General features: G+C 44.0%; 1 protein-coding gene across 1 annotated transcript in view; it reads left to right on the forward strand.

Moving 5' to 3' along the window:
- Window positions 1-26,334, forward strand: part of CDH4 (cadherin 4) — a 1,210,640-nt gene that overhangs the window by 1,088,065 nt on the left and 96,241 nt on the right. Inside the window, exons 6-7 of the mRNA XM_075350393.1 lie at window positions 9,761-9,905; window positions 22,648-22,820. Of these exons, the coding sequence (XP_075206508.1) occupies window positions 9,761-9,905; window positions 22,648-22,820 (318 nt within the window). The remainder of the gene's footprint in view (window positions 1-9,760; window positions 9,906-22,647; window positions 22,821-26,334) is intronic.

Raw genomic sequence — 26,334 nt, forward strand, 5'->3', positions numbered from 1 at the left:
ACATTCCTAGTTCTTGTAGCCGGTCTTCACATGACATGGTTTGCAGACCTTTTACCATCTTGGTTGCTATTCTCTGGACTTGCTCCAATATATTGATGTCTTCTTTGAATTGGGGCGCCCATAACTGTACACAGTATTCCAGGTGGGTATGACCACAGTATAGTATAGGGGACTGATGACCTCTCTTGATCTAGATTCAATACTTGTTTTGATACATCCCAGAATTTTGTTGGCCTTTGCAGCTGAAGTAGCGCACTGTTGGCTCATGTCGTATCTGGGGGCCACTATTATGGCTTTTGCCCTATGTAAACAGTCATTTGAATGTCTGTTTAAATAGGCAGATGAAAGTACATGATGTGCACCGAGTGATCTATGCCGGATTGTTGAGTGCTCATAGGCTGCCATAGATCTTGACAGTGTTAGTGCTGTTTATGTGTCACCCGGGGACCAGGGGGTACTCAGATCCGGGCCACGGAGTCACTTCTGTGGGTATCACGGTAGCGTGACCCGGTCTGTGATCCCAGGCTCCACAGTAAAAGGGGGTTTATTAAGGGAGATTGTCCGTGACGCCACCCACGGTTGTGGTGATTGTGGACACCACCGCTGCTCTTTATGGGTATCCCGGGAGCGGTGACAGGGAGCAGCTTGGTTGTTATTTCTCCCCTCCGTGGGTAGGGGGTTGGTTGTCCCGGGGCCCGGTGATGGGGTAAGCAGGGAGCAGGGCGCAGTGCCGCGGTGCGGTGCCTGAGGGCACGGGCGTACTCACAAGTATTTCACACGGAGTCACTGGTAAACTAGGAATTGCCGGTGTCCGCAGCCTTCGGTACGGGGGTGTTAGTGTCCCACACACGGTGCAGCAGCTCCTGTTCTTTCCCTGCAGCCAGGTGCCTTTCTCTCCACTCTCTTCCTCTTTCTCCTCAGCCGGGAATGGGGAATCCACTCCCCTGCAGTGATCCGGGTCACCCAGGTACCAGGGGGCCACTACCCTGCCCGGCTACCTCTGGCCCCTTCCTCACTCACAGCCTGTCCCGGCCCTCTCAGAGCACGCTTCACTATCAGCCTGGGAGCTACAACTCCAGGCTCCTCTTCTGTCTGTCTCCCCAAACACTCTGCTCCAGCCCCTCCCCTCTGCTCTGCTTTTCTCCTACCCTGGGGGATGTGGTTTGTCCTGCTGCACCGGTGTGAGATCAGATTACCAAGGAGGATTAACTCTTTCTGTGACAACCTGGCTTTGCCAGGGCGTCACATTTACACAGGACGACGCACCGCCAAGAACATTATGCTTGTTCACTGGTAATCAGCAAGATAATGGTGAAACAAGCGTTTTTAAAAACACTCATTCACACCATTCTGGCAGTGTAAATGCCCCTTCAGTCTCTGATTCATACTGCCCATGGCTCGTGATAATGTGGTTACCTCTCATGTTTCAACCTACACTGGCTATAAAGAGCATCTCTCAGTATGGATGTCCTAGGAAGATGATGAATTACATACACAGGTCACTGATGCCAATGGGCATTGTGTTGCCCTACTGCAGTATTTAGCACTTAATGCAAGGTATTCCAACAATTAGATCATGTAGATCCAGGCAGTGATAGATACCTTGTGATCAAGTTGTCATCAGAGAATCCTTCTAACAAAAAGAGATTACTTGAACCCTTTGTCCTGATAAGATCGAACCTGTAGTTCAGTAAGGGTACCTTCACACTTAGCGATGCAGCAGCGATCCGACCAGCGATCTGACCTGGTCAGGATCGCTGCTGCATCGCTACATGGTCGCTGGTGAGCTGTCAAACAGGCAGATCTCACCAGCGACCAGTGAACAGCCCCCAGCCAGCAGCGACGTGCAAGCGACGCTGCGCTTGCACGGAGCCGCCGTCTGGAAGCTGCAGAGACTGGTAACTAAGGTAAACATCGGGTATGGTTACCCGATGTTTACATTAGTTACCAGCGCACACCGCTTAGCTGTGTGTGCAGGGAGCAGGGAGCCGCGCACACTGAGCGCTGGCTCCTTGCTCTCCTAGCTGCTGTACACATCGGGTTAATTAACCCGATGTGTACAGCAGCTACATGTGCAGAGAGCCGGAGCCGGCAGCACAGGCAGCGTGAGAGGTGCAGAGGCTGGTAACTAAGGTAAATATCGGGTAACCACCTTGGTTACCCGATGTTTATCTTGGTTACAAGCTTACCTCAGCTGTCAGACGCCGGCTCCTGCTCCCTGTGTGTCACAGCGGGAGAGCGGCTTTGAAGAAAACGAACCAGGGCTGTGTGTAACGAGCAGCGATCTCGCAGCAGGGGCCAGATCGCTGCTCATTGTCACACACAGCGAGATCGCTAATGAGGTCACTGCTGCGTCACAAAAAGCGTGACTCAGCAGCGATCTCGGCAGTGAGCTCGCTGTGTGTGAAGCACCCCTAAGCCACTAACCAAACATCCTATTTGTAGAGATCACACTTTTCACTTAATTCACATGTACCATGTGTTCTCCTTTGGTATCCATACTACATACATTTCCAGAACATTGAGGAAGATTTAAGAAGCTTAATGTACTAAAATTCAGATGCAATGTGCCACAAAAACTGGCGTTCATGCTTTGTCCTATATTTAAGAAGTGTTTACACACTTGGAAGTGGACACAGTGGAAGTGGAGTAGATAGAAATTTTAGGGGCTGTTATACTAAAGGGGGCTTTACACGCTACGATGTCGTTAATGTTTTATCGTCGGGGTCACGTTGTTAGTGACGCACATCCGGCGTCATTAACGATATCGCAGCGTGTGACACTTACCAGCGACCTTAAGCGACCTCAAAAATGGTGAAAATCGTTCACCATGGAGAGGTCGTCCCAAAACCAAAAATCGGTAATGGTTGATTATCAATGTGGTTCGTCGCTCCTGCGGCAGCACACATCGCTGTGTGTGACACCGCAGGAGCGAGGAACGTCTCCTTGCCTGCCGCCGGCCGCAATGCGGAAGGAAGAAGGTGGGCGGGATGTTACGTCCCACTCATCTCCACCCCTCCGCTTTGATTGGCCAGCCGCTTAGTGACGTCGCTGTGATGCCGAACGTCCCTCCCCCTTGAAGGAAGGATTGTTCGTCAGTCACAGCGATGGCGCCGACCAGGTAAGTGCGTGTGATGCTGCCGTAGCGATAATGTTCGCTGCGGCAGCGATCACACGAAATCGCACGCACGACAGGGGCGGGTGCTTTTGCTTATGATATCGCTAGCAATTGCTAGTAATATCGTAGTGTGTAAAGCCCGCTTTAGAGTTGATGTTTATTCTGTAGTCAAAGAAGCAGGTCATGTGATTGCTAGGTGGTCCATGAATTAAGGGGTCCAACTCCCATTGCGTATGTGTGGGATGGAGAACTGGCCCATGTCAAGCGTGTGTAGGGGAAAGCAATCACCAGACCTTTGAGTCCTGAATGGGAATACCTGGCACCACAATAGGGTCCATTGTGATCTTTTCTTGAGTCCATACTTTTTTCTGTATACATCACCATTAAGAGCTACTGTTTTGTCTCAGAGTCTACACATCCAATTACAATAAGATACATTGATATTAGAGGCAGTGGGATAGCAGGTGTAGAATGGAGATTTTGTGGTCATATGAAATGGTCCCTGGCTATGGCTCCAAGACTTAAGTAATTTCCTTGTCTTGCTATACTGGTTAAAAGAAGGTAAATCTCTCCACGATCTAATGTACCAACATTGGTTTAATGTAAGAGTTAATATTAGCTGGCTTATTCCTCCGCATTCATAAAACACTTTCTAGTAAGTCCCCTGTGAGAGCTCTGCATAATATGACAGCATCATTTCAGTGTCAGATCAGTGAACCCACACAATCATCACATCTGGTGAGGAACCAGCCACTCGCACCTCAACAGCGTAACAATTGCCAGCTGGATTGATTAGTTAAAGACAATCTACATCCAGGAAAATAAAAGTAGATCTGTCTAATGTGGGTAATGGTCCATCTGAAAGAGTTATTCCAAAAATCCTAAAATGATGCACATATATAGGAATTATGTTGTTCCAAAATAACACATTTTTTAATCTGCCCATATTTTGCACATATCACCCACCTAAGAATGGTCCCCCAGACCTTATTTACAGTTCAGTTGCCATTTGATCTGTCCTACTGTACGTCCAGTGCTCCTGGTCAATCATGCACCATGCAGTCTCTCTCAGCAAGCTTCCAGAATAGCTCTGTGGGGCCTCTCTCATTGACATAGAGTATACTCTACTACTCTACAGTTAAGGGCACTTTACGAGCTGCGATATCGCTATTGATATCGCTAGCGAGCGTACCCACCCCCGTCGGTTGTGCGTCACCGGCAAATAGCTGCCTGTGGTGCACAACATCGCTTACACCCATCACACGGACTTACCTTCCCTGCAACGTCGCTGTAGCCGGCGAACCGGCTCCTTTCTAAGGGGGCGGTTCGTGCGGCATCATAGCGACGTCACACGGCAGCCGTCCAATAGAAGCGGAGGGGCGGAGATGAGCGGGCGGAATATCCCGCCCACCTCCTTCCTTCCTCATTGCCGGTGGACGCAAGTAACGAGATGTTCGTCGTTCCTGCGGTGTCACACATAGCGATGTGTGATGCCGCAGGAATGACGAACAACCAGTGGCATGCACGACCAACGATATTATGAAAAGGAGCGACATGTCAACGATCAATGATGTTTGACGTTTTTGCGATCGTTGATTGTCGCTCCTAGGTGTCACACACTGCGATGTCGCTAACGACGCCGGATGTGTTTCACAAACACCGTGAACCTGACGATATACCGTTAGCGATGTCGCAGCGTGTAAAGCACCCTTTAGAATACTCTGTTCTTTTGTTCACTGTTTGGTCCTATACACAACTCAGCCAGACCAATTTGATTTTTTCCTATTCACAATAATATAGCTGCATGCATGTTTTCACGTAATTGATCTGTTAGCTGGTTTTCAGCAGAGATCAACTGTTCTGCACTTCACTGTACCTCCACAGTAGAGCCTGATACAACCATTGTGGATGTACAGTGGAGCTGACACCAAGGAGCTAAGCTGTTTGCGATGCTTGATGCAGTCAGATAAGTGATGTTAAACTGCAAATACTGCTCTGTTGATGCGTATGGCAGAAGATAATCATCTGCCACATGCATCAAAAGAGCAACATTTGCAGATTCACTTCAGTGATCTGTCTTTAGCAGACATCAAACACACAACTTACTTAGTACTTTTAGTTTCAGCTCTGCTGTACTTCCACAATGGTTATTTAATTCTGGTTTTTGAAGCTTGATCATGTGCCCGATATCTGTGGAGGTAACACTAGACAACTTAAACTTAAGCAAGCATATAAACTCAAATGAGAAAAAATACCAAGACAGATAAACCAAAACAGATAAACAAGCATTCGGCCTAAAAATATATTTTTACTTAAATATGTTAACATAAAAAAAATTCAAATTTTTGAAAATACATCAAAATACAATAGCTGCGCAATGCATGGGAATGGAAAGCTGGCTAACACAATTACAGATTTCAATGAGGAAAGCTGAACAGTATTACCAAATACTGCATATGGAGTAAAAATTATCTCATACAGAGTGTATTACAGTGAGTACGGAAAGTATTCAGACCTCTTTCAATTTTTCACTCTTTGTTTCATTGCAGCCATTTGGTAAATTCAAAAAAGTTCATTTTTTTCTCATTAATGTACACTCTGCACCCCATCTTGACAGAAAAAAAACAGAAATGTAGAAAGTTTTGCAAATTTTTTAAACAAGAAAAACCGAAATATCACATGGTCATAAGTATTCAGACCCTTTGCTCAGACACTCATATTTAATTCACATGATGTCCATTTCCTTATGATCCTCCTTGAGATGGTTCTACTCCTTCATTGCAGTCCAGTTTGGTGTTTAATGAAACTGATAGAACTTGATTTGGAAAGGCACACACCTGTCTATATAAGACCTCACAGTGCATGTCAGACCAAATGAGAATCATGAGGTCAAAGGCACTGCCCAAGGAGCTCAGAGACAAAATTGTGGCAAGGCACAGATCTGGCCGAGGTTACAAAATAATTTCTGCAGTACTCAAGATTCCTAAGAGCACAGTGGCCTCCATAATCCTTAAATTGAAGAAGTTTGGGATCACCAGAATGTTTCCTAGACCTGGCTGTCCAGCCAAACTGAGCAATTGTTGGAGAAGAGCCTTGGTGAGAGATGAAAAGAAGAACCCCAAGATCACTGCGGCTGAGCTCCAGAGATGCAGTAGGGAGATGGGAGAAAGTTCCACAAAGTCAACTATCACTGCAGCCCTCCACCAGTTGAGCCTTTATGGCAGAGTGTCCCAACAGAAGCCTTTTCTCAGTGCAAGACATATGAAAGCCCACATAGAGTTTGCAAAACAACAAATGAAGGACTCCCAGACTATGAGAAATAAGATTCTCTGGTCTGATGAGATGAAGATAGAACTTTTTGGTGATAATTCTAAGCGGTGTGTGTGGAGAAAATCGGGCACTGTTCATCACCTGCCCAATACAATCCCAACAGTGAAACATGGTGGTAGCAGTATCATGCTATGGGGGTGTTTTTCAGCTGCAGTGACAGGACAACTGGTTGCAATTGAAGGAAAGATGAATGCAGTCAAGTACAGAGATATCCTGGAAGAAAACGTCTTCCAGAGTGCTTTGGACTTCAGACTTGGCTGAAGGCTCACCTTCCAACAAGACAATGACCCTAAGCATACAGCTAAAATAACAAAGGAATGGATTCAGAAAAACTCTGTGACTATTCTTAACAGGCCCAGCCAGAGCCCTGACCTAAACCCAATTGAGCATCTCTGGAGAGAACTGAAAATGGCTGTTCACCAATGTTCACCATCCAACCTGACTGAACTGGAGAGGATCTTCAAGGAGTAATGGCAGAGGATCCCCAAATCCAGGGGTGAAAAAATGTTGCATCGTTCTCAAGAAGACTCATGGCTGTACTAGCTCAAAAGGGTGCTTCTACTCAATACTGAGCAAAGGGTCTGAATACTTATGACCATGTGATATTTCAGTTTTTCTTTTTTTACAAATTTGCAAAAATGTCTACATTTCTGTTTTGTTTTGTGTCAAGATGGGGTGGAGAGTGTACATTAATGAGAAAAAAAATAACTTTTTTTTAATTTACCAAATGGCTGCAATGAAACAAAGAATGAAAAATGTAAAGGGGTCTCAATACTTTCCGTACCCACTGTATATATGTTACTAAGAGATCCTAGGCTAATAGTAGATGAGCAAGTCCTCAAAGAGAATACAGGATCATTGCAAGAAATTTTGATCAAAAACGCTTACATAATGTGAAATTGTGTAGCCGTCCATCTGTCTCTGTCAACCTAATGCACGTTTCGTTATTCCTTCATCAGGAGGAGGACGGACAGTTACACAATTTCACATTTTGTAAGAGCTTTTTTATTCTGCAGAAACTGCCCTCAATTACTTCTCTTGTGATGTACTGACAGCTAAATATAATGGTCACTGCTCCCTGCTGATTGTTCTGGATCTCTCTGTAGTATTTGACACTGAATCACCAACTCCTGCTCGCTATGGCACTATGCACAGTTATATTGGTCTCCAGGATACCATTCTGTGGTTCTCTTCCTTCTTCTGACTGCTCCTTTAATGTATCAGCTCTTCTTCTCCTTACTATTTGGGTTCCTTTGGGTTCAGTCCTAGGTCCCCTCCTCTTTTCTCTATACTCCATCCCTATTGGACAAACCATCAGCAGATTTGATTTCTAGTATCATCAATTATACACTTCTTCTCTTGACATCACTCCAGCATTACTACAACATACCAGTGATTGTCTGGCCACTATCTCTAACATTATGTCCTCCCTCTATCTAAAACTGAATCTATCCCAAATTGTTGTGTTTCCAACCTCTACTAACCTACCTAAAATAGATACAGTATTGCCATTTCCCTATGTGGTTCTAATATAACCACAAAGCAGTACGCTTACTGTTTTAAGGTTATATGACTGAGATCTTTCCTTCACACCCTAAATCTGATCACTCGTCCACTTAGGTCACCTGCACCAGAAAAACATTTCTAGAATTCATCCTTTTTATACCTTTGACTCTGAAAAAACTTTTTTTGTTCCTTTAATTCATTCACATCTAGACTATAGCAACTCTCTACTAATTAATTCCCCTCTCTAGACTATCTAGAATGCAGCAGCCAAAATCACATTCTGTCCAGCCACTGCATAGCTGTCTCCACCCTGTGCCAGTCATTACACTTGTTGCCCAGCCTCTTATTACTTTCATGCACAAAGCTCCCCACAGTTTTGCGCAGTCCTACATCTCCTCCCCATCTATGTCTGCCACCCTACCTGTGCTCTTTTTTTATGATAATAATCTAAAACTAATGTCCCCTTTAATCTGAATTTCCCACTCCCGTCTCCAAGACTTCTCTCGAGCTGCACCAGTTCTCTGGAATGCATTACCTTGGAAAATCCAGCAAATTCCCAATATCCCTTCCATGATGCACTCCGTAACATCTTGTATCTGTACTTCTACAGAAACTGGCTGGTGACTGATTCATGCAGCATTTTTTGAGTGCCTCTATTTATTATATTGATGGCTGGACCTTACACCACAAGCACTCTTTTACCTTTTGTGCCCCCCTATTTCTTCATAGATTGTAAGATTACTTGCAGGGCCATCACTTTTCTTGGTATCTGTTGAATTATATATCAGTCTGTAATATCTTATTTTGTTTGTATATATTAATGAATTATACATTTCTACGTAATATGTTGGCACTATAGAAATAAAATGTATTATTATTTTTTTTATTATATTAAATACGCAAAGTTACAAGAAAGAATCTATATGTAGTGCTTGGCTTATATATTAACAATAATTATGCTTTTACTGTGATTTGAGAAAAATAATATGATTAAGGGAATAAATTCCCCTGAAAGAACACAAATGCAAAACAAGGGTTTGTATTTCCTAATGTGTTATACAAGGCTAATAAACTTTTCTAGGAAGATAGGAAAGAATACCCCAGACAAAATGACAGATTCTCATTATTTTGGACTATTTCAATATTAGCTTGTTGGATGCCAGATATAAGAATTATATACAAATGTGTATTAGTGGACACAGAGAATATGGACATGCCCATACTATTTTAATCAATTAATAATTAACATTTTATTACCCATTTTTCTTGATGGACGGATTGGTAACTGGCTCCTCGGAATTGGCAGCATGTCAGTAGATAGCTGGCCGTACACTCGACAATATTGCAGTATTGTAACGATTATGTCTCAGAATGGCTCCGTGTCTGGTAATAATCCACTCCAGATCAGAAGGATCATCATCAGATGTACTGATAAATGTGAAGGGACCACTGACCGCCGCCTGGACCATTAACTCTACAATAGCTCTCTACAGCCAGATGTTTACAACAGATGCCTAGATTTCCCGATCATGTCAGTCCCCTATTCACCTCTCTAGTTGATGTCCTCATTCTCCTAATAGTATAATGTACATATAGAATAACAGATCTAAGGTACCTACCAATAACGAAAAATTCTGCATAGATGTAGTTACTACCAATCCCCCTACAAATCCTCAGGTTGTGTCCACTCCTCTCCGTACACAGAACTGAATAGAGGAATTATATAAAAAAATCTGAATGTGGACCCACATTAGCCCAATATCTGTACAGATGATATGTAATCAGCAATGGTTTTCTTACTTTCAGCTCAGGGCTCATGCTGTGGATATGAATGGGAACAAGGTGGAGAACCCCATTGACCTGTCAATCTATGTTATCGATATGAATGACAACAGGCCAGAATTTTCCAGTCCGGTGTTTAATGGCTCAGTGGATGAAGCTTCCAAACCAGGTAACCAATTTCACTATTCCGTCTTCGTATGTGATTGTTGAAATCATAAATTCCAAGAGATGAGTGGAAGAGCACTATCAGATCCAACTGACATTCCTGAGTAAAGCTGGGTTTACACACTGCAACATCGCAAAGGACATCGCTTTAACGTCACCGGTTTGGTGACGCAATAGCGACCTCCCTAAGGGGCACTTTGCACACTGCGACATCGCAGGTGCGATGTCGGTGGGGTCAAATTGAAAATGACGCACTTCCGGCATCGCATGCGACATCGCAGTGTGTAAAGGCTGGATGATACGATTAACGAGCGCAAAAGCGTCGTAATCGTATCATCGGTGCAGCGTCGGCGTAATCCATGATTACGCTGACGCGACGGTCCGATGTTGTTCCTCGCTCCTGCGGCATCACACATCGCTGTGTGTGAAGTCGCAGGAGCGAGGAACGTCTCCTACCGGCCTCACTGCGGCTTCCGTAGGATATGCGGAAGGAAGGAGGTGGGCAGGATGTTTACATCCTGCTCATCTCCGCCCCTCCGCTCTGATTGCCTGCCGTGTGACGTCGCAGTGACGCCGCACGACCCGCCCCCTTAACAAGGAGGCGGGTCGCCGGCCACAGGGACGTCGCACGGCAGGTGAGTGTGTGTGTGAAGCTGGCGTAGCGATAACTTTCGCTACGCCAGCTATCACCACATATCGCTGCTGCGACGGGGGCGGGCACTATCGCACTCGGCATCGCAGCATCGGGCTGCGATGTCGTAGTGTGCAAAGCCCGCCTAAGTCTCTGCTAAGTCTCTGGTGAGCGTTCAAACAGGCAAACCTGGCCAACAACTCAACAGCGATCCGGACCTGCAGAGCGACCTAGCTGGTTGTTTGGGGACGTTGATAAGCAGCCTTTTGAAAGGGAAGTTGCTAACAAAGTCGCTGCAAAGTCTTCACACACTGAAACTTCATGCTGCACAGCGGGAAACAAAGGACCTAGGAATGGTCCTGAACGATTTGTAACGATTACAACTTCACAGCAGGGGCCGGGTCGCTGATAGGTTTCACACACTGCAACATCGCAAACAACATCGCTATTGCGTCACAAAACCGGTGACGTTACAGCGATGTCGTTTGAGATGTTGCAGTGTGTAAACCCAGCTTAATCCATGTACATTTTTGGCACGTTCACGCTATCTATCTTGAGAATAGGACCTGTCATGTGCATTCCTGCTTGCGGTGCAATGTTTGGTACTTCCTTACAAATAAATGCAGAGAGCCACATATGTGGGAGCCATGTCTACTCCCAAACAGAGCAGCAAGGCCCCATTCTGTAGCCAGGGACCTAAGGGTGGGACATGTCATATTATGTGGCTATGCCACAAACTTACAAGATAAAATGCCCTTTTAAATAACTATCAAGTAGGAATAAGTGGGTCCTTTGCATTGCTGATGAAGATCCAAAGGAAGATCAAAGGAGACAGGCTTGGTAGCGACTAGGCTTAATATCAACGCATTTCGAACTATTAGAAAAAACATTTTTTTTTCCCAATGACGTAGTCGGATGACTTTGAAACGTGTTGATAATAAACCACATCACTACCAATCTTGTCTCCTTGAATCTTCCTTTGGATCTTCATTAGTAGCGCCAAGGACCCACTTATTCCTACTTGGAACTTTTACATTTCTTGGTTCCCTAATTGTGTTATCACACATATGAACCATTCTTTTTACAATACTGTCACTGGTCTTTGAATTAGACCCTATTAATCTACTTTGTTCCCAAGTTTTCTTTGAACCTTTCGATGCTATGTGGAGGCGCCAAACAAAAGGGAGCCACAGGGACTCTGTTCTGCTGTTTAATGGGACCTGTGCATACGACACGAGGAGTCTTATGTGTAGAACCTAGTAATTAGATCAGACGCAGCCCGGGAAACTCTTCAGGTATCATACAGCTCTCAGCTATCGCCACCTTGCAACTTGCGTCTTTCCATGCCTAATTTTAGATGGGGCGGGAGTTTGAACGTAAAGTGCCACTTTAGTAGGTTGATCTTTTGCAGCTGTCGGTCACCTGGCCCGGCACTGTGTTTGGATTGCGGGCTGAGTCTTGTGTTCCACATTTCAGCAATTTTTAATAGTATATTTAGATCACATCTTCGGTGTGCACATTAACAATACTGTCATTGTAATGAATGTGCAGGGGCCGATCTGTCTTCTCATACAACTTCTTCTTTTCTGCTGACGCATCATTATAAAACATGGCTCTGTGTAATAGGAATGGTCGCATTCAGATGTTTGTATGGGACAATGATGGGAGTCTCTCAGGATTTGCACAATGTTTAGTGAGCATGTCCCCCTTATTCTGTTCTGTAGCCCTGAATGTATATAGTTGCTTCAAAGTGCTTAATAAGAGTCTTCGATATTTCTCCCAGCAATGAATAATGTTCGGGAGCTTTTGAAGCCGATCTCTCTGGGAATATTGCTGGTTTTAAGGAGCCGGCTCACAGTTGATATCACTATTCCCCTGACTGACCAGGCTGCCTTAATCAGCAGAGCTGCGTGTCACATGGTGCGACTCGGGAGCCGGGCTCAGACACAAATGCAGAATTTCATTCAGAAGCCGGCTGCAAACGGCTCAAGTGTCAGCTTGTGAGCTAATGAATTGATTAATTAATGAATCGTTTCTATGGCTCCGCTCTCTGCAAGGCCTTTGAGTGAATAAATATGCAACAATTAAAACTTGACACTGGAGTTTATTTCCTGGGCAGCGGCTTGTGGCTGTGCCTCTTCTTAAACTGTGCCACCCACCACCATCATACAAAAGACCCTAATTCCTACAGTATTCGGCCCCCTTCACACGTCCGTGATAAAAAAAACGCACGTTTTTCACGGTCTGTTTGAAGGTGCGTATGGCCATCCGTGTGCTGTGATTTTGGCACATGTCTGTTCTCCGTGTGCTATCTGTGATAGATCGCGGAGAGCAGGAACTTTTTACTCACCTGTCCCCGGCGCTGCTGTCCCCGATGCTGCTGTCTCCAGCACTGCTGCTTCTAGGTCCAGGGTGCAGTGAATATTCATGAGCAAAATGAGTGGGCCCAGAAGCAAGTGACAGTGTGGCGCCCCTGACCTGGTCAGGCACCACTGAGTACTACACCCACGCTGGGTGAGTGCAAACAGGTAATCCTAAAGGCTGAGTAGGGTGTGTACACACAGACACACTTTAACCAGGTCTCACACACATACCTTAGAGGGGACCCCTGGGCAGACCCAGGAAGCAGCGTGGCCTCCACATCTCAGCTAAGTAGTGCGGTGGAGTGGCTGGAAGAGGGAGTTGCAGTGGCAGTCAAGGGAAGAGGAGCTGGAGGAAGCCAGTCTGAAGTGCAGACGCAGGAGAGCGAACACACTAGTCAAACCCTGCACGTGTAGTGGCTGCTGGCAGGGGAGTAAATTGCCACATAGTCAGTCTGAAAGACACCTGAAGAGAGAGAGCAGTAAGGAGTCGAGTACGAGGACTCCTGGTAATGAGAGCACGCACAGGGAACAGGTCCCTAGAGCCAGACATCCATTTAGGGGTCTGCTAAAACCAACCAACACAGAGTCCGCGCATCAGCAGCAAAAAGGGGGCCCATAAGGAGGATTGAGCCTGAAGCTATCCATCTTGGTCCACGCTGCCAGCAAACGGGCCAGAAAGGGGAGAAAAGGCAGATGTGACTTCTCTGGATGAATCCCACGGTACATTAAGTCAGGGGTTGTCTGAAACAAGAAGTGCTAGGAAGGCGAGTCAGCAGTCACCCCTACATCAGCCTGAAGGATACCTGGTTCTCTCTGGTCTATCTCAGTATCACCCGGGTTACCTCACAGAAAACAACTGAAAGTGAGTAAAAACCATGAAAGACATTTCTGGACTGAGACTGAATTCTTCTGCGACCTGTTGTTCCACACACACACACACACCCGAGCCCCTGGGGCCAGCCTCACTCTCGGGAGGCCATAACACCAGACTGCAGACACCATCAGCCCCAGACGCTCGTTAAACTGCAGTGGCGGTCACCCCTCATCCTGACCGCAAAACCGACAGTGGCGTCACGACTCCTATGAAAGTGAACCTGACATACCTGTTGCCAGATTTTACAGAGAAGTCCCTGCAGGCGACCGCTGCAGCGCTGTGGTGGGCGACTCAACAGCAGCGCCGAAGACAGCAGAACTGGAGACAGGTGAGTATAGAAAATAATTTTATTTCAAAGACACATGTTTTCTCCAGTAGGTGGCACACTGATGTAACACAGATCACATCAGTGTATGGTCCATGTGACATCAGTGCTGCCGGAGAAAAATGGACTTGTCTTTGTGTGGAAAACATAGACACGCGTGTGCACCATACATACACACGTTCTTTAAAAACAAGGATGTGTGAGCAGACCCATTGATTTTAAGGGGTCTGTGTACGTCCGTGTCTCCGGTACGTATGAAAACAAACATCAACTGGAATCATAGATGTGTGAAGGGGGTCTTAAAGAGGTTATTCACTACTTTTACATTGATGACCTGTCATCAATGTCTGCCTGATACCCGGCACCCATGCTAAACAGCTGTTCTCTGTGTCGGTGGTGACAGCAGGCAGCCGGAAATGCTCAGTTCCAGAGCTGCTTCATCTTCTGATAGTGGCCGCGGCCGAGTACTACACATCCACCTCCTATTGATTTGAATAGACTTTGATGACCTATACTAAAGCCATCAATGTAAAAGTAGTGGAGAACCCCTTTAATGTGTAACACCAAAAGAAAGGAGCCGGAGCATAAGTTGGTATACATGCAGCATAAAAGAGCATGTTCACATTGTGGACATTTAACAGACAAAATCTAAGATAGAAACAAAATAAACAAATACCCTACAGTAAGTAAATAGTAGTAGTACATATAAATAACATAAGCTACTTGATAAATACTGCTTTTATCATAAAAACCATCATGTCACAATGGATGTGATAAGAGAGTGTAGGGCACGTGTGCGCAGATAAAGGTGCACTCTAAAGTTTCCTAATTTTTGAGTTACAAGATGAAGAGCCTTTTAAGGGGTTTTTACTTTTCAATTATCCCCCCCCCCCGACTGTAGTTTGCTATATTAAACAAACAAACCATGCTGTATTCCTCATCCCCAAATCCACTGATTGGCTCGCTGTCAAAATGATGTGAGCTCCTCAGGCAATGGCCAACAACGGGGACAACAGTGGAGACTCACCGGTGGACCCAGGGGCAGCAAGTACAGCGTGGCTTGTTTGTTTTTTATAGCAAACTACAGCCAGGGGAGAAATTTAATTGAAAAGGAACAGCTTCTTTAACTTAATACGGGTCCAATTATGCCACATGCCTCCCTATGATCATCACTATTGGATTACACCCCTGCCTCTAAATTGCCTTATAAGGGTATGTTCACACAGCAGCAAATCAAGCAAACATAGAAAGTGGGGGGGAGAGGTTGATAATTTGAAACATAACTTTTACTATTATTCAATATATAAGTTGACTGGAAAGAATCACAAGACCCTGCTCCAGTAGCCATGTCAGTAGTTAATGGCCACCAGACCAGAGACTTGAGAATCTCTTCCTACCTGTTGACATCCCCAGTGTCTCTTCTGAATTGTAAGCCTGAGGCAATGTCATCCATCCTTGCAGGATAATGTATGAGTGATGTCATGCCGGATCTACTAATCAGTAGAGGTATTGAGGATGCCAACAAGTAGGAGGACATTCACGGGGTTTAATTTAGTGGCCTAAGACTACCAACATGGCCAATGGAGCATGGTCTTGAAAATCATTCTGCTCAACTTACACACACTTACAGTATATGTATATAATATATTAGAAGTGTCTTCCTAACTTTAAACACCATTGTAGCCTATTTTTTTAATTTTCCCGCTGGCATGGCATTTTAAATCTATGTCCCCGCCCCCTTTCTTGTACTCACCTTCAGGTGGCTTCATCTTCTATCACCACCGCTCATGTTGGGTTCCGGCGATTTGTGACCTGCAGGCAGTTCTAGTGTTTCATGGAGTGCTCCTGAGGTCACAACTCAATACAAGTCTATGACAACCTCGTTTTTCCCTCATTCTGGTTCTCATAGATTTGCACTGAGACCTTGTTACGTAATCTCTGACTTCCAGCCAGTCAGAAGTTACAGTCACAAGATTGCGTCACAGGACCGGAGGGGCTTCGGTAAAAGTAAAGCCGCCAGAAGGACGTATATGAAAGGGGGCAGGGGGTTTAAACTTAAAGCGCCACTCCAGCTCTGAAAAAAAGAAACCCACTGGAGCTGTGCTTTATAGGGAATCTATCATCAGAGAGCGATCTATTATTGAAATCAAATTATTGTGTTACATGTAGTTAAAAAAAAAAAGAAAGTGGTAATGTTGTTTTTTTTGACATAACAACTTTTATTAAAAATAAAATTAGTAATCTTGCAATTTTCACACTGGCTAATGGGGCTTTTTTAACTCCTACTTCCTTCATTTTACCAAGAGTTTACAAGACGTTTCTTATCAGTAGAGGAAGGATTACAATCCTGCATATTTTGGCCACACCCATTTGGCAGTAAGGGTCGTTCAGCAGGTGCCCTGGACTGTTCATCCATAGTCATAGCAACCAGAATTTTCTTATATTTATATAAGCGTCACTTACGGCCGTGTTCATACGTTGCATAAATCAGGTGTTTTTTGTTTCTGCGCTGTCTGCACCAAATTATACAATAACAATCTTCTCTGATTATTCCATCTTTGCTGCATTTTTTATGCCTTTTCTCCATTATTTAATGTGTTTTTGGTTCAGATGTGAATCTGTGTTTTTAAGTGTTTTTTACAGTACAGAAAAACTTGGATTCTGCACTTATAAAAGTATCTGCAGTTTTCTCCTGCATTTTTTTTAAGTTCCACATACAAACCTGTAGAGGAAAAAAAAAAGCACTAAAACCGCATATTTCAGCGGCGTCTTTTCATGGAATCACATTCACTTTATTTGGACAGTTACACACAGCAGTATTTATGTGCAAAAACGCAGCAGAAAAACCCTGCATTTATGCTACATGTGAACATGGACTAAATGTCCAAGCAAAGTGGATGAGACATCATGAAATCACTGCCCCTTTTGCATCTATAGACGCCACAGAACTGTGTGGATTTGAGGGTTTTTTTTCTTTATAAGCTTCAGGATTCACATGTGCAACAAACATGTATCAAATAAGGGGACAATGCATAAAAAATACCGCAAACACGCAATAATCAGAGAAGAATGTTATTGCGTTGTGTGGTGCGGACACCTGCAGAAAAAAAGCAGTATTTACGCTACGTGTGAACACGGCCTCAGCAATACATTTTTATTACATTTTTTATGGATTTAATAGAGAAAAATAATCAATTGCGCCATTATTTTACTCCATTTACCAATCCCCATAAATAATCTGATCACTGTCTTATTCGGGTCGTTATGATTACAGGGACACCAAATATGTCCATGTTATTTGATGATTTGCGATGTTTATTATTTTATAAAAAAAAGTGCAATCAAATAACATTATTCTAATTTTTTTATTATTATTTTTAATAATTTTATTAGAAGAAAAAAAAAATCTCTTTTCCTCTCCCTCTAGAATACAGGAGATAGAGATGCTGCTCTGTACAATGGAGAGGCTGCATTTTACAGTAGGTTCATCTACATAAAATCCTATCTTTGACATCATCATTCCTACTGACTCAACAGCTAGGGGCTGCTGGACACATGTATGAAAGTTTCTGGTTTGAATCCAAGAGGGTGAAAATAAAGATATTTTTTTTATAGATATATAAATATATATAAAAAAATCAAATTGTCTCTCCAGTAAAGGAGACAAACTCTAGCACAGCGCCACCTATTGGAAGTAGCGATCCTAAAAGTCACAAGTGGATTTTTGACAATCCTTTGCAATATGACTCAGGATATATAAGCCAGATCAGAATCCCAATTTGCAGACACGGTGTTTCGGGGTGCTTGCCCCTCGTCAGTGCAAAGTATGGGGGTGTCTGATCTGGCTCATGAGAAAGCTATGTGGGGACCACGGGGGAACACTATTCTCCTTAAGGAGACTTTGCAAGCCAGTCTGGCTGCCAGGTAAGGGGACTTATAGCTGCAATGCCCCTAAAATTCCACGGGGGAACACTACTTTGCAAGCCAGTCTGGCTGCCAGGTAAGGGGACTTATAGCTGCAATGCCCCTCTGGGAAATATTCAAATTGTCTCTCCAGTAAAGGAGACAAACTCTAGCACAGCGCCACCTATTGGAAGTAGCGATCCTAAAAGTCACAAGTGGATTTTTGACAATCCTTTGCAATATGACTCAGGATATATAAGCCAGATCAGAATCCCAATTTGCAGACACGGTGTTTCGGGGTGCTTGCCCCTCGTCAGTGCAAAGTATGGGGGTGTCTGATCTGGCTCATGAGAAAGCTATGTGGGGACCACGGGGGAACACTATTCTCCTTAAGGAGACTTTGCAAGCCAGTCTGGCTGCCAGGTAAGGGGACTTATAGCTGCAATGCCCCTAAAATTCCACGGGGGAACACTACTTTGCAAGCCAGTCTGGCTGCCAGGTAAGGGGACTTATAGCTGCAATGCCCCTCTGGGAAATATTCAAATTGTCTCTCCAGTAAAGGAGACAAACTCTAGCACAGCGCCACCTATTGGAAGTAGCGATCCTAAAAGTCACAAGTGGATTTTTGACAATCCTTTGCAATATGACTCAGGATATATAAGCCAGATCAGAATCCCAATTTGCAGACACGGTGTTTCGGGGTGCTTGCCCCTCGTCAGTGCAAAGTATGGGGGTGTCTGATCTGGCTCATGGGAAAGCTATGTGGGGACCACGGGGGAACACTATTCTCCTTAAGGAGACTTTGCAAGCCAGTCTGGCTGCCAGGTAAGGGGACTTATAGCTGCAATGCCCCTAAAATTCCACGGGGGAACACTACTTTGCAAGCCAGTCTGGCTGCCAGGTAAGGGGACTTATAGCTGCAATGCCCCTCTGGGAAATATTCAAATTGTCTCTCCAGTAAAGGAGACAAACTCTAGCACAGCGCCACCTATTGGAAGTAGCGATCCTAAAAGTCACAAGTGGATTTTTGACAATCCTTTGCAATATGACTCAGGATATATAAGCCAGATCAGAATCCCAATTTGCAGACACGGTGTTTCGGGGTGCTTGCCCCTCGTCAGTGCAAAGTATGGGGGTGTCTGATCTGGCTCATGAATAAAAAAATCATTATTTTCACTTATTTTCACTTTATTTTCACTTTATTTATATACAGTACAGACCAAACGTTTGGACACACCTTCTCATTCAAAGAGATTTCTTTATTTTCATGACTCTAAAAATTGTAGATTCACATTGAATACATCAAAACTATGAATTAAAACATGTGGAATGAAATACTTAAAAAAGTGTGAAACAACTGAAAATATGTCTTATTTTCTTGGTTCTTCAAAGTAGGCACCTTTTTCTTTGATTACTGCTTTGCACACTCTTGGCATTCTCTTGATTAGCTTCAAGAGTTAGTCCCCGGGAATGGTTTTCCAACACTCTTGAAGGAGTTCCCTGAGATGCTTAGCACTTGTTGGCCCTTTTGCCTTCACTCTGCGGTCCAGCTCACCTCAAACCATCTTGCCTGGGTTCAGGTCTGGTGACTGTGGAGGCCAGGTCATCTAGCGTAGCACCCCATCACTCTCTTTCTTAGTCAAATAGCCCTTACACAGCCTGGAGGTGTGTTTGGGGTCATTGTTCTGTTGAAAAATAAATGATGGTCCAACTAAATGCAAACCAGATGGAATAGCATGCCGCTGCAAGATGCTGTGGTAGGCATGCTGGTTCAGTATGCCTTCAATTTTGAATAAATCCCCAACAGTGTCACCAGCAAAGCACCCCCACACCATCACACCTCCTCCTCCATGCTTCACGGTGGGAACCAGCCATGTAGAGTCCATCCGTTCACCTTTTCTACAAAGACACGGTGGTTGGATCCAAAGATCTCAAATTTGGACTCATCAGACCAAAGCACAGATTTCCACTTGTCTAATATCCAATCTTTGTGCTCTTTAGCCCAAACAAGTCTCCTCTGCTTGTTGCCTGTCCTTAGCAGTGCCTAGCAGCTATTTTATCATGAAGGCCTGCTGCACAAAGTCTCCTCTTAATAGTTGTTCTAGAGATTAGAATGTGTGTCCAAACTTTTGGTCTGTACTGTATATATTTGTTTTTTTTCTCAATTCTTTATAGTAGTTTTATGGGAACAGATGATTCTGACTGTTACCTTCACCTACAGAGATGCAGTATCTATCTATCCATGTACCTATCTATTATCCATCTAGCTATCTATTATCTATTTATCATCTATGATCTATCTATCCATCTATCTATTATATCTATCTTTCTATCTAGCCATCTATCTATTATCCATCTATCTATCTATCATCTATGATCTATCTATTATCTATTTACATAGAGATGCAGTATCTATCTATCTATCACCTATCTATTATGTAGCTATATATTATCTATTTATTACCTATCTATCAATTTATTATCTATCTTTCTATCTATCCCTCTATCTATCTGTCTATTATCTATTTATCTATTATCTCTCTATCTATCTATCTATCCCTCTATCTATTATCTATCTATTACCAAATCTTCCTATGTCTTTCATTAGAGGCAGTAGCTCAGTGGTAGAGCTGCTACCTATGGACTGAGGGGAGAAGACAAAAGCTTTGAGTCGCAGGATTGCGGGAGAGAGCCCTCAAATCGGGACAGTCCCGCAAAATATGGGATGGTTGGGAGGTATGCTCATTGTGGGAACTTAAAGGGGTTGTCCACTACTTGGACAACCTCTTCTCATTACCCTTGTTCGCCCCCGTAATAATAAATAAGCCTATACTCACCTTTGGCGTGGCCGCGGTTCCAATGATGTCTGAAGCTGTGTTCCCAAGGCCTAAGTGACCTTGTTATGACAGTGAGCCCTGCGACCAATCAGTGCTGGCTTCCTTCACCCTAACTTCAGACATTTGAGCTAGGTGCTGATTGTTTGCAGGGCTCATAACAATGTCACATGGGAACATTACTTCAGACATTGATGGAACCACAGCCGCATCGGAGGGAAGTATAGGCTTATTTATTATTATGGGGCGAACAAGGGGAGTGACAAGGGGTTTTCTAAATAGTGGACATCCCCTTTAACCTCACCTCATTACCCTTTTTTTGCACCTTTAGTCAGTGAATTTACATTGGAAATAACGTTAATCTAGATTCTATATTTTAGGAGATGTCTATATATACGCATTACACATTATATATTATAGTTTACAGTTATCCTGCCCTCTAGTGGATAAAAACCAGTACTGCAGGCTTCTCTCCTGAAACAAATTGAACAACAAATACTTAGTGTGAAAGTAAAAAGCCAATTAGTAGCTGAATGTTCTAGTTTGTACTATCAGGTTATAAATAAAAACATATTGCTGAGAATTTTCAGTCCTATAGATATCGTAGAACTACAAGCACCAGCCTGCAGTAGCCGCCTCTGGCCGATAGGATACCAGTAGCCAGAGTTATATTTCAGGTTCCCCGGCCCTGTGCCTCAGTCTGTGCCCGGCTGCTCCTGCGTTCCAGGACCGGCGCTTTCTGCTTCACTTGACTCTCCCCCTGGGAGATGAATGCCAGCGAGCGCAGCACAGATGGGGCCCGATACTTGAAAGTCATCTGCATATGAAGAATTTAAATCTTTAGCCTTGGTGATTTGAACAGAAAGCCAATTATGGGGCTGAGTTCGTTTTGAAATGAAGCTGTAATTTGAGGCTTGTGAAATTAATCCTTTAAAGCGCACAGTGGCAAACACGCAGAGGCTTGTATCAAGTGCCGGCATTCTGAGTCCCTTCATTTGCTCCTTCACTGTTAATACAATTAATGAAGAGGTGTTGAACCGGCTCACCCTGAGAGAAGGATTTAGACTTGATCTGTGATTACATGACCGGACTTACAGGGGCTGTGTACAGGTGGGCCCGCAGGTGGGAGACGTGGCAAATCCTCCTTCCTGGGAGGAAATGGCTTAGCACATAGTTATATGTGTATCGTCTACATATGTATATATGGAAGGGATCGGCATAATCCGGGGCCTACTCACCACCTTTACCTTATTGTCATTGAATGGAAACTCATTCTTCGGAATTCACATTTATTTTTTTCTCATTTGGAAAACTGACTTTTTTTAATTTTTCTGCCGGATCCAACTTTCATCTGTTTTTGGTCCATGTGTCCATTATCACCATATAGTATGCAAAAAGAAAACTCATGGAAGTTTGCAAAGCTTTTCTTAGTATTAATCAGTGATTAGGTAAACTATAGAAAGACAGATGAATGGCATCCGTGTACTGTTGGAGTTTTTTCAGTCGTTTGATCCACAAATTGAACCAAGCTCAGACATTTCTCCATTTTATTTGTTGACCATGGGTCTCCAAAACACAGAAACATGAAAAGTGTCATAGAACAAAAAGTGTCGATGATAAAACAGCCAGGTCACCTGCGTGAATAACAGAGTTTGTGAATGGAGTGTTACAAGATGTCCTGATAGCGGCAATGACGCTGTGCCTCAGTGGAAGCATCACAGGACCAGGACTTAAGTTTTAGATTTTTGACAAGTAAAGATGTAAACTGAACAATTGAGATGCAAAATATGTTCTAATCATCTTTATTCTCCTCCAGGTACTTATGTAATGACGGTGACCGCACACGATGCAGACGACATCAACACATCGAATGGTATAGTGATGTACCGGATCGTGACGCAGAGTCCGCAGAGTCCATCCCAGGACATGTTTGTAATCCACAGTGAAACTGGAGCCATTAATACGGTGGCTGCTGGTCTGGATCGAGAAGTGAGTACATCTTTTTGTTTTTTTAGATACATGGGGCTCCGTTTTGATTAATGTCAAAATGTGTCTGGTCTTGTTCAGAAGTGCGACATAAACTTCTCAGATGCACCTCATCCCTTTTTGAGTCTCTGTCTGCCATTTTTGGATGCCATTAATACAGTAAATGATGTACCCACCAGTATTATGCAGGAGATTATTTTGTCACAGTGACTGTAGAAAGTTAATATCCAACCTTTTTACATCATTCACTTGTAGGTCCAACATTTTTAATATTTCTAAATAGTGATAATAACTATTCTGCCTGCGTAGAAAAATGCTAAAAGTTCCAGCTACCTGCTGCTACCACTAGAGGGAGCCCACTGAGTATTACATGTTTTCTTATTGAGAAGCTTAGTTTTTGGACCTTGAAAAAGTGGCAGTCCGCCACAGAATCATGTTGCTGTTAATAAAAAATTATTTGGAATCCAAAGGCTCTTCATTTCTGCTGCGTAGGCTTATGTTTTACTATTGAGGTCAGTGTAAAACCTGTATGCAGTAAGCTCCCCCTAATGTTGGCTGCGGGTAGATAGTATTTTAGAATTTGTTTCCATCCACTCCCAGGACAACTTCTTCTCAATTTCTATAGTACCCCGTCTAAAATAAAAAAACCTGTACTCATCTTCAGTGCCAGTACTGCTCCTTCGCCGTTGGTGCCAGGTCTCTCTTGTTGCATTTGACATTATGCCAAGTGAACCCTTTAACCAATCAATATCCGCTAATGGGACACTTCATTCTCACTTCCTTCAGATGTAGTTGACATCTGGAGGAAGTCAGAGAGCAGTAGCCGCATTAGAACAACATGTTTTTATTTAATACGGAGGAATATAGCAATTGAGAAGGGACTGTCCAACTTGTGGACAACCCCTTTAAAGTCTCGACCGAGTTACGGCGATAAGACAAAGGTTGATTACAGGGTGTGATTTTGGCATGGTAGTATCCCTTATTTATATACCGATTGCTATATCTACGTTCCCTAAACCTCTCTCATAGATCCCTTGCTTGGTTTTCAAAATTCCTCTCTGTTGCACAAATATGTTTCATTTTCAAAAATTGGCTGACCAGTATTGCCCGGATGATAGCAGATGTATGTGCAGATGTCGAGTGAAGCAAGGAATTCACAAAGCTTTCCTTACAAAACACATTTGTTTGAATAAGGCCAGTTCTCTTAATCTTGATGTCTAAGAAATTGACTTGTTGGGCATGATATTTATAGCTTATGTTAAAGGAATAGCCCGGACTGCTGCTCCAAAGGGGCTCAAGGGAGGGCAGAATGACTAGGAGGGATGCCAGGCCATAGGGTCAGTAAGGGGTTAATGTAGGATGTAGTTTGAGCGGGAAATCTGGGGGTGGAACTAAGGGGCAGTTAGGACTAGGGGTCAGTTGATTGGTCAGGGGGTGGTGCTGTTGGGGGTTGTATATAGGTCAGGTCAAAGGGTGGGAGGGCATTCTTACCTGGACGGTGACTGGAATCGTTCCCGCCCGCCCGCCCTGATGATGGATTCAACATCGACGACGAAGAGGAGGAAGATCGTAATTTGTCGCAGCGGCGGAAAGGAGGGGGGTGTCTGAAGGTGGGGGTTTGCACAGAGGAGAGGACGGAACCCAGTGCCAGAGCGGGTTACCTCTAGCGGTGCAATTGTTTGGTGAAACGGGTCCTTGCTGGGTTGAGTCTCAGCGGGACATGGTGTGGGCAACATCTGGCCAGGGCTCTCGAGTCGGTGTGTTGCGGCTGAGGGTCAGGAGGTGGGCTGATGTTGCAAGTAACAGTTTGGTCAACCTTCAGTTACCCCCCCTCCTTTTTCGGGTGTTCTTCAATGAAGATGTGTAATGTTATATGGCTTATGTTTTGTTATTAATAAATGGGGCTGCTGTGGCCTTTATATCCAATGTCACGCAGTGTTTTGTGTTTATTTTAGATAAGAACCCTGGTGGGTAGGGGGTGTTGGGTGAATGATAAGGCCTTCAGTCAGACATTCCGGAGTCATGTTATGATGAATTTTGTTGAAATCTATAAAAAATTTCTGTAACGCATAGATGGACCCTTGCCGGATGACAAACAGGTCATCAATGTAGCGATACCAGCACTGCGCGTGGGTAGCGGCGTGCACGCCTTCCCCAAAAACCTGCCTCTCCCACTGGCAGAGAAAGAGATTTGCATATGAAGGGGCACTCGCCGCACCCATTGCAGTACCGTGCCTCTGAAGAAAAAAAACAGCTTTTCAAAGTAAAGAAGTTATGAGTGAGGATATATTGCAGAAGTTCCAAGATAAGGGATCTTAGAGCAGCCTCCAAATTGCTCATGCTGAGGTAAAACTCAACTGCCACCAGACCGTCGCTGGGATTAATGCTGGTACATAAGACCTCAACGTCAACAGTAGCCAGGAGCATATTGCTGTCTACAGAAAACCCATCAATCCTCCTAAGGATGTTTGTGGTGTCTCTGACGTAGCAGGGCAGGGTCTTCACTAATGGATGTAAATAATGTTCAATGAACTTGCAAGCTGAATCACAAAAAAATTTAATGTTACAAAATGTGTTTAAATCTGACCCACTGCTCGCTGATTTTTTACTTCTGCAGCGACGAAGAGTTGACCATGCTGATGTGACTGCTGCAGACAATCAATGACTTTGGCAGCGATGATAGGACAGTAAACACAAAACCACTGCAGACAGTGATCGGCTGCAGAGATCGTATGTGCTTGGTCGGCACGGGTTAGCTGGAGGACAAGTAAAGGACCAGCGGGGAGCGCTGAGGGTCTTAGCAGAGTATGAGATACTTTTTAAATTGTAGCAGATTCTCTGTTTTCAGTATTTTTTCATTTTAAGATGTCGCTGGTAGTGTTGATGCTTCCTGACAGCCCTGTCTTTAGTGATGCAATGCTAGGATTGTCACAAAATCAAACAGAACAATAAGGCTTTATCTATAGTGCGGTGTTTAATGTCTGCGGAGATGATCTCCAGTGAAATCCCTGCTTCTGAGCCCAGATAATGTTGATCCCGCTTCTTCATTGCATAAATGAATAGAAATATTTTTTTTCCTGACGCGTGATACAAATGATATCTTCTGTATCTTGTGCATTAGGATTTTCCTCTTTTTAATTCTTCTTTCCATCTCCCCAGAAATCTACCCAGATATCTTACCCGTGCTCACTAGTAATCAGCATTTACAAATTACCTGTGTAATGTATGCAAAGCTCATTAGCTTATAAGCCGTGTGGCAAATCTGGAGGGAATGTGTGCAGTGGGCCGGGTTTGATAAATCCAAGCCAAGTGCAAATCCAACCGCTGCCACCGCCGCGACAATTGGCGTCAACAAAATCATAAATTAAAAAAGCCAAAAACAAAAGAGACTCTCTGCTTCCTACTGATATTGGTCTCTTAACAAGAAGCCCTCACATTTAACAACTTCCATTATGTTCTTGGGCTGCTTGTAGGGAGTTCAAAAAAATACATAAATGAAGACTAGAAATCAATCATT

The sequence above is a fragment of the Anomaloglossus baeobatrachus genome, chromosome 5 (assembly GCF_048569485.1).
Source record: "Anomaloglossus baeobatrachus isolate aAnoBae1 chromosome 5, aAnoBae1.hap1, whole genome shotgun sequence".
Taxonomy (NCBI): domain Eukaryota; kingdom Metazoa; phylum Chordata; class Amphibia; order Anura; family Aromobatidae; genus Anomaloglossus; species Anomaloglossus baeobatrachus.